We start from the raw sequence: 14,732 nt of genomic DNA on the forward strand, positions 1-14,732 counted from the left end.
GTCGGGAGAACTGGTCTCGCGTAAGCGTACGCGTAATGTCGGTCCGGGCCGCTTCGTCCAACAATACCGCCGAACCAAAGTATGACATGCTGGTAAGCAGTATGACTTATATCACCCACAACTCACTTGTGTTCTACTCGTGCATATAACATCAACATATAAAACCTGGCTCGGATGCCACTGTTGGGGAACGTAGTAATTTCAAAAAAATTCCTACGCACACGCAAGATCATGGTGATGCATAGCAACGAGAGGGGAGAGTGTGATCTACGTACCCTTGTAGATTGACAACGGAAGCGTTTGGTTGATGTAGTCGTACGTCTCCACGGCCCGACCGATCAAGCACCGAAACTACGGCACCTCCGAGTTCTAGCACACGTTCAGCTCGATGACGATCCCCGGACTCCGATCCAACAAAGTGTTGGGGAAGAGTTCCGTCAGCACGACGGCGTGGTGACGATCTTGATGTACTACCGTCGCAGGGCTTCGCCTAAGCACCGCTACAATATTATCGAGGACTATGGTGGAAGGGGGCACCGCACACGGCTAAGAATATGATCACGTGGATCAACTTGTGTGTTTCTGGGGTGCCCCTGCCTCCATATATAAAGGACTAAAGGGGGGAGGCTGGCCGGCCACATAGGGCGCGCAAGGAGAGTCCTACTCCCTCTGGGAGTAGGAATCCCCCCCCCCCAATCCTAGTTGGAATAGGACTCGCGGAGGGGGGAAAAGAGAGAGAGGGGCCGGCCCCCTCTCATTGTCCTATTCGGACCAAGGGAGGGGAGGGGCGCGCGGCCCATGAGGGGCTGCCTCTTCTCTTTTCCACTAAGGCCCATCATGGCCCATATAGCTCCCGGGGGGTTCCGGTAACCTCCCGGTACTCCGGTAAAATCCCGATTTCACCCGGAACACTTCCGATATCCAAACATAGGCTTCCAATATATCAATCTTTATGTCTCGACCATTTCGAGACTCCTCGTCATGTCCGTGATCACATCCGGGACTCCAAACAACCTTCGGTACATAAAAATGCATAAACTCATAATATAATTGTCATCGTAACCTTAAGCGTGCGGACCCTACGGGTTCGAGAACAATGTAGACATGACCGAGACATGTCTCCGGTCAATAACCAATAGCGGGACCTGGATGCCCATATTGGCTCCTACATATTCTACGAAGATCTTTATCGGTCAGACCGCATAAGAACATACGTCGTTCCCTTTGTCATCGGTATGTTACTTGCCCGAGATTCGATCGTCCGTATTCCAATACCTAGTTCAATCTCGTTGTCGGCAAGTCTCTTTACTCGTTCTGTAATACATCATCCCGCAACTAACTCATTAGTTGCAATGCTTGCAAGGCTTAAGTGATGTGCATTACCGAGAGGGCCCAGGGATATCTCTCCGACAATCGGAGTGACAAATCCTAATCTCGAAATACGCCAAGCCAACAAGTACCTTTGGAGACACCTGTAGAGCACCTTTATAATCACCCAGTTACATTGTGACGTTTGGTAGCACACAAAGTGTTCCTCCGGTAGACGGGAGTTGCATAATCTCATAGTCATAGGAACATGTATAAGTCATGAAGAAGGCAATAGCAACAAACTAAACGATCAAGTGCTAAGCTAACGGAATGGGTCAAGTCAATCACATCATTCTCCTAATGACAACTCATGTCAATGGTTAGGAAACTTAACCATCTTTGATCAACGAGCTAGTCAAGTAGAGGCACACTAGTGACACTCTGTTTGTCTATGTATTCACACATGTATTATGTTTCCGGCTAATACAATTCTAGCATGAATAATAAACATTTATCATGATATAAGGAAATAAATAATAACTTTATTATTGCCTCTAGGGCATATTTCCTTAAAAACATGCCTTGCTGCGGGCTGAACCGGGCAGGGCTTGCACGCTAATCCGTCTCGATGATGTCGGTGCAGGTGTGCGGCTCAGGGCCCGGTTCGCCGATTTTGCCGATGAAGACGTGAATTCCTCCAAAGGGGACCCGGTACCCGTATTCGATCGAAATGGCCTCGGGACCCCACCCTGCATCGTCGATGTAAAGCTTGCCGCGACAACTCTTCGTCATCCGGCCCATAGCGTATCCCGTGAGTCCTTCAAAGCTGCCCTTCAAGAACTCGAAACCATCATGCGATAGCCCCACGGTAGGCGCCAACTGTCGTGGGTTTGTCATAGCAGATGTCCTCGTGAAAGGACTTAGTCGTGGAGCCATCGCTACGGGTTAGCTTAAAGGGGTTAAACCGGACAAGGGACACGAGGGATTTTATACTGGTTCGGCCCCTTCAATGAAGGTAAAAGCCTACGTCTAGTTGTGATTAGTATTGCTAGGGTTTCGATGACCAGGGAGCGAATCCGCTTTGCTTGGCTCTCGAGTTGTTGTCTGTTGTCCCTAAACCGCGGCCGGGTCGTCCCTTTATATACATAGGTTGACGCCCGCCGGTTTACAGAGTCCCGAGGCCGGATCATAAACGTGTCCGGCTCGGTCTCTATTCCTCTAACTTACAATACAAGTTACATGACAGAGTCGGTTTACATCTACAGGCCTTAACCCGCCTTTGGGCCTTGGGCCTTCGTAAAGCGCCACCATCCTCACGTCTTCATGGGCTTCTATCTTCATGGAGCTAACCCGGCCACTCCTAGCTGGTTTACCTCCAGTAATCATATCCCCAACAAGCAAGGTATTTAGTAGCAAAGTAATATGATAGTAGTGGCAACGGTAGCAAAAGTAATATTTTTGGTTTTGTAGTGATTGTAACAGTAGCAACGAAAAAGTAAATAAGCGAAGAATAATATATGAAAAGCTTGTAGGCATTGGATCGGTGATGGAGAATTATGTCGGATGCGATCGATCATGCAACAGTTATAACATAGGGTGACACATAACTAGCTCCAGTTCATCAATGTAATGTAGGCATGTATTCCGAATATAGTCATACATGCTTATGGAAAAGAACTTGCATGACATCTTTTGTCCTACCCTCCTGTGGCAGCGGGGTCCTATTGGGAACTAAGGGATATTAAGGCCTCCTTTTAATAGAGTACCGGACCAAAGCATTAACACATAGTGAATACATGAACTCCTCAAACTACGGTCATCACCGGGAGTGGTCCCGATTATTGTCACTTCGGGGTTGCCGGATCATAACACATAGTAGGTGACTATAGACTTGCAAGATAGGATCAAGAACTCACATATATTCATGAAAACACAATAGGTTCAGATCTGAAATCATGGCACTCGAGCCCTAGTGACAAGCATTAAGCATAGCAAAGTCATAGCAACATCAATCTCAGAACATAGTGGATACTAGAGATCAAACCCTAACAAAACTAACTCGATTACATGATAAATCTCATCCAACCCATCACCATCCAGCAAGCCTACGATGAAATTACTCACGCACGGCGGTGAGCATCATGGAATTGGTGATGGAGGAAGGTTGATGATGACGATGGCGACGGATTCCCCTCTCCGGAGCCCCGAACGGACTCCAGATCAGCCCTCCTGAGAGAGTTTAGGGCTTGGCGGCGGCTCCGTATCATAAAGCGTGATAAATCCTTCTCTCTGATTTTCTCTCTCCCTGAACACGAATATATGGAGTTGGAGTTGAGGTCGGTGGAGCGTCAGGGGGGCCACGAGGCAGGGGGGCGCGCCTAGGGGGTAGGCGCGCCCCCACCCTCGTGGACAGGGTGTGGGCCCCCTGACGTGGATTCTTCTTCCAGTATTTTTTATATATTCCAAAAATAATCTCCGTTGATTTTCAGGTCATTCCAAGAACTTTTATTTCTGCACAAAAATAACACCATGGCAATTCTGCTGAAAACAGCGTTAGTCCGAGTTAGTTCCATTCAAATCATGCAAGTTAGAGTCCAAAATAAGGGCAAAAGTGTTTGGAAAAGTAGATACGACGGAGACGTATCACATAACACTAACACCGGCTCCAAGATCACATAAAGCAGTTTTAACATAATTTCTTTTAATGGAGCATGGTATAGTTGGTACTCCTGGATCTCCAAGTTTCTTTGGTATTCCACCCTTAAAAGTATAATTAGCAAGCATGATGAAAATTATAGCTTCCGGTATCTTTCTCTTATTAGTAACATATCTTTCATGTACTTAGCATAAGGATTCATTTTAAGCATATCAGTCAAACACATACGCAAAAAGATAGGTCTAATCATTTCAGCAAAGCGCTCAAAATCCTCATCATCCTTTTTCTTGGATGGTTTAGGAGGAAAAGGCATGGGTTTTTGAACCCGTGGTTCTCTTTCTTTACCGTGCTTCCTAGCAACAAAGTCTCTCTTATCATAACGTTGATTCTTTGATTGTGGGTTATCAAGATCAACAACAAGTTCAATCTCTACATCATTATCATTGCTAGGTTGAGCATCAACATGAACATCATCATTAACATTATCACTAGGTTCATATTCATTAGCAGATTGTGTTTCAGCATCAAAGATAGAAATATCATTAGGATTCTCAAGTGTGTCTACAGCAGGTTCACTAGAAGCATGCAAAGTCCTATCATTTTTCTTTTTCTTCCTCTTAGAAGGACTAGGTGCATCAACATTATTTCTCTGGGAATCTTGCTCAATTCTCTTAGGATGGCCCTCGAGATACAAAGGTTCCTGAGTCATTTTACCACCTCTAGTCATAACTCTAACAGCATTATCATTTTTCTTATTATTTAATTCATTGAGCAAATCATTCTGAGCTTTAAGCACTTGTTCTACTTGAGTGGTAACCATAGAAGCATGTTTACTAATAATTTTAAGTTCACCTTTAACACTAGCCATATAATCACTCAAGTGTTCAATCATATAAGAATTATGTTTCAATTATCTACCAACATAAGCATTGAAGTTTTCTTGTTTAACAATAAAATTATCAAACTCATATAAGCATTGGCTAGCAGACTTATTATGAGGAATATCACCTTCATCAAATCTATAGAGAGAATTTACCTTTACTACCTGTGTCGGGTTATCAAGACCATGTATTTCTTCGATAGGTGGTAAATTCTTAACATCTTCAGCTTTAATACCTTTTTATTTCATAGATTTCTTTGCCTCTTGCATATCTTCAGGACTGAGAAATAGAATACCCCTTTTCTTCGGAGTTGGCTTAGGAGTTGGTTCAGGAAGTGCCCAATTATTTTCATTAGTCAACATATTATTCAATCGTAATTCAGCTTAATCAACAGGTTTTTCCCTGAAAACACAACCAGCACAACTATCCAGGTAATCTCTGGAAGCATCAGTTAGTCCATTATAAAAGATATCCAGTATTTCATTTTTCTTAAGAGTTTGATCAGACAAAGCATTAAGTAATTGGAGAAGCGTCCCCCAAGCTTGTGGGAGACTCTCTTCTTTAATTTGCACAAAATTATATATTTCCCCTAAAGTAGCCTGTTTCTTATGAGCGGGGAAATATTTAGCAGAGAAATAGTAAATCATATCCTGGGGACTACGCACACAACCAGGATCAAGAGAATTAAACCATATCTTAGCATCACCCTTTAATGAGAATAGAAATAATTTAAGGATATAATAATAGCGAGTTTTCTCATCATTAGTGAACGGGGTAGCTATATCATTTAATTTAGTAAGATGTGCCACAACAATTTCAGATTCATAGCCATAGAAAGGATTAGATTCAACCAAAGTAATTATATCAGGATCAACTGAGAAATCATAATCCTTATCAGTAATAAAGATAGGTGAAGTAGCATAAGCAGGATCATATTTCATTCTAGCATTCAGAGATTTTTCTTTCAGCTTAGCTAATAGTTTCTTAAGATCACTTCTATCATTGCAGGCAAGAAAGTCTCTAGCAGTTTCTTCATCCATAACATAACCCTCAGGCACAACAGGAAATTCATATCTAGGGGAGAATCTTCATCATCACTTTCATCAATACTATCAGTTTCAATAATTTCATTCTCTCTAGCCCTAGCAAGTTGTTCATCAAGAAATTCACCAAGTGGCACAGTAGTATCAAGCATAGAAGTAGTTTCATCATAAGTATCATGCATAGCAGAAGTGACATCATCAATAACATGCGACATATCAGAATTAATAGCAGAAGCAGGTTTAGGTGTCGCAAGTTTACTCAAAACAGAAGGTGAATCAAGTGCAGAGCTAGATGGCAGTTCCTTACCTCCCCTCGTAGTTGAGTGAAAATCTTAGTTCTTTCGTCTTTCAAGTTTCTCATAGTGACCAACAGATATAAATCCCAAGTGACTCAAAGAATAGAGCTATGCTCCTTGGCAACGGTGCCAAAAAATGGTCTTAATAACCCACAAGTATAGGAGATCGCAACAGTTTTCGAGGGTAGAGTATTCAATCCAAATTTATTGATTCGACACAAGGGGAGCCAAAGAATATTCTCAAGTATTAGAAGCTGAGTTGTCAATTCAACCACACCTGGAAACTTAATATCTACAACAAAGTATTTAGTAGCAAAGTAATATGATAGTAGTGGTAACGGTAGCAAAAGTATTTTTTTTGGTTTTATAGTGATTGTAACAGTAGCAGCGGAAAAGTAAATAAGCGAAGAACAATATATAAAAAGCTCGTAGGCGATGGATCGGTGATGGAGAATTATGTCGGATGCGATTATTCATGCAATAGTTATAACATAGGGTGACAGAGAACTAGCTCCAGTTTATCAATGTAATGTAGGCATGTATTCCGAATATAGTCATACGTGCTTATGGAAAAGAACTTGCATGACATATTTTGTCCTACCCTCCTGTGGCAGCGGGGTCCTATTGGAACTAAGGAATATTAAGGCCTCCTTTTAATAGAGTACCGGACCAAAGCATTAACACATAGTGAATACATGAACTCCTCAAACTACGGTCATCACGGGGAGTGGTCCCGATTATTGTCACTTCGGGGTTGCCGGATCATAACACATAGTAGGTGACTATAGACTTGCAAGATAGGATCAAGAACTCACATATATTCATGAAAACATAATAGGTTCAGATTTCTGTTTTCTCCATTCGACTACTTTGTCTTGATCTCACCAGTGTTCCCGGGTTGATTCTTGATGGTAGTGTTTCCCATGGTGCTTGTTGCCTCTGTGTTGGCGGTGTCTCCGGTTTTATACTGGCTATCGCTCCTGGATGTCATGTTCCAGCTGGAAGAGGGGCGTCCCTCTCGGGAGGTCGACGATGGGTTTTATCTTGATTCTTTGACAAAGTATTTTATTTACTATACTAACTAAAATACATATGTGATAAGACAATTCGAACAAAATATTGGATCTGAAGCATAAGAGAATAAATATAATTTATAATAAACATCTATACTTCCATATAACTTAATTCTTTTTATCATGTTATAGTTTAACAAGTGTACTTTAACTAGTTAGCATCATTTTTTGCGGGGAACTAGTTAGCATAGTTAACCATGTTACATTTGTTGATAAATATTACTATATTAGGTATACCATTTTCCTTATACAATTAATTATTAAATGTCACAAAATTATTTGCATTGTTCTAAATTAAAATCTATTTTGTGATCAAAAAATCTCCTCCAATTTTTTTTGACAATTCAATAAACTATAGAGTGTGACTGTTTGTGAGAGAGGGGAGTATGTGTGTCTATCTATATTTTAATATTTTAAAATCATGATAGAGATGTCTTAAACATACGATCAATCAAAAATCTTAGTAAAATTTCCTAGTGTATGATTATGTAATCATATCTATGGAAACTTCTAGAATATAAGTTGAACCATTGGCATTCACTCTTGACTAGTATTTTTGTGTTTTTTGCACGTTCTAGTGAGTTCATCAATAAGCTACATCATGTGCATGTTATACTTTGTATCAAAATAACATCACTTATGTTAACATCAGCGGTCATGAAAACTTCATGTATTCCACTACTTATGTATACATACACTTTGATTATTTTCAAATACTCATTTGCAATATGTTTAGTACCATCGTGTGTATACAAGTGCTCTGGTGAGTCTCTAAAATAATAAGTCTCTCGTGAAAAAAACTAGAAATCTACTTAAGTAAGATTTATTACAACCTACATGATGTCCATCGGAGAGACACTGGCATCATAATGTGGCAGTTGATATATGCTATTAGATCATAGTGTGGACTAAAACTTATGCTAAAACATCCATTTTTTTGTCGTTCCGACGACCTGAGATTCAAAACCACATAATAACATTTCTTTTGGTCCTGGATTGAACAATTGAGAATATTATGTATGTAATAATCCCTTAAGAATTTTGAAAATAAAATTCGACAACAATTATAAGTGGAAATACTTTGGCTATAGTTATATCAGGATTTGCTGCGCTCGAATGTTCATCATTATGTTTCATTGTGTGTCAGCACACTTCAAACTTCATAGAGTTTTGATATGTTTTGTAGAGCTACAATATGTTTCATAGAGTTCCACCATGTTTGGGAATACAAATTCAAAAAGCTGTCGAAATGCATTCAAGACTGGCCTTGCTTCAAAGTCTTTGTCACCAGGAACGCAGATATGCAAACGGATTATAATGGTTTTTTTTGGCCACGATAGTGAAGATTTTTGGTTATCCAAAAAATATCCTTTCCGGATGTGTTTCTCGCTTACCCCTGGGGAAAACGGAATAGTACATGATACCGTGACTAGTTCGCACAATACGTCTAACCTAAAGACGTTTTTCCCGTGAACTCCAACAAAGTGACTTGCCCCCGTGCCATGGTGGTCGTTGCTTCGGTGGCAACTGGCAAGTGAGGAGACGCGGAGGTGAGCAGGCAAGCCGCGCAGCAACAGCCTCCAAACTCCGAGGCGCCGTCCAATTCTCCGGCGGGCCGAGGTCGCCGCTGCGGAGGAGGAGGAAGGGCAGAGGGGAAGGCCCTCGCGGGGCGCGGCCCGGCGGAGGAAAATGGTGGTGGTGGACGCGTCGGAGTTCGGGGCGGAGGGGTTCGACCCGAAGCGGTGGATCAACGCGGCGCTGGACGCGCGGCACCCGTCCGAGCCGCTCGACCGCTTCCTCGCCGACGCCGAGGAGCGGCTCCGCGCCGCGGCCGACGACGCGGGGGCCGCGCTCGAGCGGGACAGCGCCGACGCGCTCCGCCGCGTCCCGCTCGCCTGCCGCGACGCGCTCAGGCTCCGCGACGACGCCCTCGCGCTGCGCTCCCACCTCGCCTCCGTCCTCCAGTCCCTCTCCCAGGCAGGTGCCCCCGCTCTTCCCACCGCCCCTCTGTCGTCCCCAGTCGGATCTGGATCTCGCGCGCGTTCGCGCCCGGCATGTATGTACTGTCGCGAAATCGAGACTCGTTTGGATGGGTGTTCTGCAGTAGGTTATCGGTGCAAATGTGCTAATTCTCATACTGCAATTCAGGCTGGGAGTGGTTTAGCTATGATTCAGTTTGAGCATGTATGACTCCTTCATGCTTACAGTTAGGACTCTGCTGTCGCCACCATGTTTTTAACTGGATCTGGATCTCAAATTCCGAGGCCATGTCATTTGTATCTGTGTGGTCTTTGCCTTGTACATAGCATTTTGTTTCTAAGACAATAAAATTATTATGCTACGTCCATAACATAATGTTAGATAGCACTATCCAAAATAGTACCAAATTCACAGTTTAAGCTTTGATTTGATCTATTTGGCCTTTGGACGCACTGTCTCCTTTGTTGTTATGTGGAATCTGATCCCTCAATTTTCCTGGGCTTAGTGAAACCCTGCTAGATTTTGGTACTAAGTTAGAAAAATAAGGAAGAAGAACATATTAGTTTGGGATGCTACCATGTTTTGTACTTATATACTCCTACATCATAATTATGCACACAGAAAACTCTTGAGCATACTGTATAAAGTACATAGAAACTCACAAAATTCAGAGCTGATGTCCATGTAAACTGTGTCTAAGCATGTACGTTATTGCCATAAAATACTGAGACCTATAGTTCTAGTTAATTACATGTTTAGAATCTTCTCGAAAGAGCTGCAGCAGTAACATTTTTCTCCCAGTGTGATTGAGTGTGTACTTCTGACTGCAATGTAACTGTCTAATACAATTGTATGACTACAACAGCATTTTGTATGGCTTTTTTGCGGAATACAATTGGATTTGATTCATGCTAGATTATTTGGAATTATTGTTTCCTTATTCTAATGCAATGGGAACATTGGGAAGTATATATTAGTGAAGTTAAAAGCACACATGCCATCTGCATGTATCACGAACAAATTTCGCACACATTTTCAGCTTTATTTTGTAAATGTGTCTGTTAACCAAGTACTTATGATAATTTCTCCAACCAGGCTGAGGGCTCATCTGCTGAGTCAATAACTGCGCTAGCACGAATTGATACTGTGAAACAACGCATGGAAGCTGCATACACGACATTGCAGGTATGTTTTAATAGTATCTACCATGGCACGGCACATGTCACTAGAGTACCTGCTTTACTCAAGTGGTAAGTTCTTATCTAATAATTGTGAGATTCTGTTGGCTGGAACTGCAGGATGCAGCTGGACTAGCTCAGTTGAGCCAAAGTGTTGAGGATGTGTTTTCGAGTGGCGATCTTCCAAAAGCCGCAGAAACCCTGGCAACCATGAGACATTGCTTGTCAGCAGTTGGGGAGGTACTTTACTCTCCCCTCTCTCTTTCTCACCAAGCATCTATGCAGGGCCTTTTCATTTAGCTTGTTAAATGTTGCTTTCAGGTTGCAGAGTTTGCTAATGTGAGAAAGCAGCTTGAAGTATTGGAAGAAAGGCTGGACGAAATGGTTCAGCCCCGTTTATTGGATGCCCTTTCTAACCGCAAGGTTTCTGTCTCAAAATTAGCTCATTGTTAACACTCCATGAAACATCTTTATTTATTTTATTTTGAACCTCTTCCTGTGCAATTTTGGTTGAAAGATTGATGCCGTGCAAGATCTTCGTGGTATATTGACACGTATTGGGAGGTTCAAGTCACTAGAGGTGCAATACACTAAGATTCATATCAAGCCTCTGAAGAAACTCTGGGAAGATTTTGACCTAAAGCAAAGGGCCAACAGGGCAGAGGTGGAGAAGCGTGGTGGTGAAATCACTAGTGTCTCATTCTCAAGCTGGCTGCCAAGTTTCTATGATGAGACACTACTTTACCTTGAACAAGAATGGAAGTGGTATGTCCATGTGATCCTGTTTTCTTTTATTCTGTGTTGACAAATACTTGTGGTTCTAAATTAAGTCACACACTAGGTGGCCCATGGCAGCAGTTTGTAACTAATCTTTGGGCCACATGAAAAATGTTTGCCCCACTGACTATCTATAAACTGTAGTGTTCTAAAATGCTAATACTTGCAGGTGCTTGACTGCATTCCCTGAAGAATACAGATCACTGGTCCCAAAAGTACTTGTGGAGACCATGAGTGAGTTGAATTCAAGCTTTGTCTCTCGTGTTAATGTAGCAACTGGGGATGCTGTTCCTGAAACCAGATCTGTTGCAAAAGGTATACTTCGCGTATTTGTTTGTTTATTGGCAAGTTATTGGTTATTTTTTCTTGTTTGTTGCGGAAGAGCACTTAGTTTTGTTCCTTAATTAGTTGATTTATTTTCTCTGTCTCCAGGTGTACTGGATGTTATATCAGGTGACTTGCCAAAAAGCATCAAATTGCAGAATAAACATCTTGCTGCACTAATCGAATTGCACAACATGACTGGCACTTTTGCTCGGAACATTCAGCACTTATTTTCAGAATCAGATCTTGGAGTTGTGCTGAATACATTGAAAGCTATTTATTCCCCATATGAAACCTTTAAGATGAGGTAAGCATTTAAAGTCGTTTTATCTGATAAAAGCAAAGGAAAGAAGATGAAAAAAACTTATGTCGCATCTTGTTACCTCCTGTATTTACAACAAGTTGTAGTTATTAATGCATAGCACTAAGCAGTTAGTTCTGTGTAGTGTATACTAAGTTTCATGTCATGTAGGTACGGGCAGATGGAGCGCGCTGTGCTTTCTGCTGCGATGGCCGGTATAGATATCCGTGGAGCCATCTCCCGTGGTTTAGGTGCACAAGGTATAGAGCTAAGTGAAACTGTCCGTAGGATGGAGGAATCCATCCCACAGATGATAGTACTTCTTGAAGCAGCTGTTGAGAGATGCATTAGTCTCACTGGTGGATCAGAGGCAGATGAACTGGTACTGGCTCTTGATGACGTCATGCTGCAATACATATCTAATCTACAAGAAACTTTGAAGTCCCTGAGGACGGTATGTGGGTTGGATAATACCACACATACTGATGCCTTGAAAAAAGATGCAGGATTAGAGAAAAAGGAAGCACCACGATTGGTGGATGTGTCTGAAGAGGAAGAATGGTCAATTGTCCAGGGTGCTTTGCAGGTTCTTACAGTTGCCGATTGCTTAACTAGCAGGACCTCAGTTTTCGAAGCTTCTTTAAGGGCTACTCTTGCCAGGATTGGAACAAACTTTTCTCTTTCCGGATTTGGTTCTAGCATGGATAAATCATCTGCTGGTACTGCTGATGACAACTCGGGAGCACCTCTGGGTGGGAGGGCAGCACTTGATATTGCAACCATTCGACTCACCAATCTACCAGACAAGTCTAAGAAACTCCTCACTGTGCTAGAACAGGTAAGTTATATGCTTCTAAAATGTCTTGCATTTAGTGTTACAACGCAGGGGTCAACTGTAAATCTGAACAATTAGCTAGTGACTGAACTTGCAAACGATGCATGTTAACCCTACTCTTATTTAAGTAGCAATCAAGTCCCGAGTTATTTGACTTTTGATCTGATGGTTCAGACCGCAGACTGCATTTTCTTATTGGGCTGAGTCAGCATGTCTATTCTCTAGAAAATGATGGACTTCTGTGTTTGGTAAAATATGTATGCTTGATCATGTTATATGCTCTTTACATGGTTGCTCAAGATTGCTGATCATGAGCGAGTCCATGTATTTACTTTGAACAGAACATATGGAGTAAAACTGTTGGGTTTGATTTGATTATAATCTCTTGCTCCACATGAAATTTAGCAGCAACTTTCTTTTGTACTCCCTCTGTTCCTAAATATATGACGTGTTGGTAGTTCAATTTAAACTACCAAAACGTCATATATTTAGGAACGGAGGAAGTATTACATTAAGTTATTAGTATTCAGCTCTGGCATAGAACCTATTCATATACCTCTTGATTCTTGCACATAGAATTTATTTGCCCTTCATCCTCTGTTCATTTAAAGAAACTTGTTTCTGTTGTACAGTCAAAAGATCCAAGGTTCCACGCTCTTCCCGTCACGTCACAAAGAGTTGCGGCCTTCTCAGACAAAGTAAACGAGCTTGTATATGATGTGCTCATTTCCAAAGTCCGGCAGCGTCTCTGTGAGATTGCCCGCCTCCCAATCTGGTCGTCCGTGGAGGAGCAGGGTGGTCTTCCTCTTCCAAGCTTCAGTGCGTACCCACAGTCATACGTGACCAGTGTCGGGGAGTATCTCCTCACTTTGCCACAGCAGTTGGAGCCTCTCGCTGAAGGCATCTCAGGCAGTGAGGCTGGCAATGATGAGGCTCAGTTCTTTGCTACAGAGTGGATATTCAAGGTAAGTGATACCACATTCGAAGTCACATAATCTGGACTTAGCATCTTCAATAAGAGTGTCCATTACCTAGCATCTTCAATAAGAGTGTCCATTACCCTGTTTACTTGTAAAATATGCTGTCAACAAAATCAACCGTGCTCCAATGCTTATTTTGTTTTATGTTGCAAATTATGTAGGGAACTGTGCGTTATACATATTGAAAATATGTGCATCACAATTGAACAGAACAATACATTAAATCCCCTCAACAGTCTTGTCATATTTACATAACAACAAATAATAAAAAAGCATGAAATCAAATGCTTTGAATTCAAAACATGCCGAAAATTATAGTATGTTTTCTTGACCTTCGTTTCCATGTCTCAGGTCGCCGAGGGTGCCACCGCCCTGTTCATGGAGCAGCTGCGCGGGATCCACTACATCACGGACCGGGGCGCCCAGCAGCTCGCGGCGGACATCGAGTACCTGAACAACGTCCTCTCGGCACTGTCGATGCCGATCCCTCCATTCCTCTCCACCTTCCACGCCTGCATCTCGACCCCGAGGGACCAGGTCCGCGACCTGATAAAATCGGATGGCGGGACCCAGCTGGACCTCCCCACCGCCCATCTCGTCTCCAAGATCCGGCGCATCTCGCTAGAGTAGTGAAACGATGCTGATCGCTGTGGTATTTTTGCAAATCGAAGTTAATGTAAAGGCATGCAATGTGCTCGTGTGACCTTTGCTTTTCTTCTTTTCCAACTTTTTGGTGACGGTGAGCTTTGACCTTGTAAGTTGTTAACTGCACTGCTTTCAGATATAAGTATAGAAATACCGCACTGTATTACAGAAGAATTTAGCACTTGCAGCCTGTCAGTAAGTTGACCAAAAAAGAAACAATAGGGAAATTGTTGGTCGGCAGGTGCCAGTGTTTAACCAGAAGTCGTACATGTGTTATGGAGACATATTAGTGGGGACGCGGCCTGTTGTTGCCTAGCTTTTCGGTTTTGTGTTTTGGATTTTCGGCAATTTAGTGATGGTGTAGGGTTTGGGTCTGAACATACTGTAGGGTTTATAGGGTTTTCCGTGGCTCATATGTACAAAACTTAGGCGGTATGTCTTTCTTTTTTTTGAGA

At 42.4% G+C, this 14,732-nt stretch overlaps 1 protein-coding gene across 1 annotated transcript; it reads left to right on the forward strand.

Moving 5' to 3' along the window:
* Window positions 1-8,750: 8,750 nt before the first annotated feature.
* Window positions 8,751-14,451, forward strand: LOC123149149 (conserved oligomeric Golgi complex subunit 7). Its single transcript, XM_044568681.1, has 10 exons — window positions 8,751-9,234; window positions 10,333-10,422; window positions 10,536-10,655; window positions 10,737-10,838; window positions 10,933-11,180; window positions 11,362-11,507; window positions 11,625-11,823; window positions 11,989-12,655; window positions 13,285-13,617; window positions 13,984-14,451. The coding sequence occupies exons 1-10, from the start codon at window positions 8,947-8,949 to the stop codon at window positions 14,260-14,262; spliced, it is 2,472 nt and encodes an 823-aa protein (XP_044424616.1). The 5' UTR covers window positions 8,751-8,946; the 3' UTR covers window positions 14,263-14,451.
* Window positions 14,452-14,732: the final 281 nt, after the last annotated feature.

Source organism: Triticum aestivum, chromosome 7A (genome assembly GCF_018294505.1).
Source record: "Triticum aestivum cultivar Chinese Spring chromosome 7A, IWGSC CS RefSeq v2.1, whole genome shotgun sequence".
Taxonomy (NCBI): domain Eukaryota; kingdom Viridiplantae; phylum Streptophyta; class Magnoliopsida; order Poales; family Poaceae; genus Triticum; species Triticum aestivum.

Excerpts from the sequence above, each read along its gene's own strand:
- LOC123149149 (XM_044568681.1), top strand. The coding sequence starts at position 8,947 with ATGGTGGTGGTGGACGCGTCGGAGTTCGGGGCGGAGGGGTTCGACCCG. Across the intron at positions 10,423-10,535 it reads CTGCATACACGACATTGCAG|GATGCAGCTGGACTAGCTCA; the intron begins GTATGTTTTAAT and ends CTGGAACTGCAG. Across the intron at positions 11,824-11,988 it reads TATGAAACCTTTAAGATGAG|GTACGGGCAGATGGAGCGCG; the intron begins GTAAGCATTTAA and ends CATGTCATGTAG.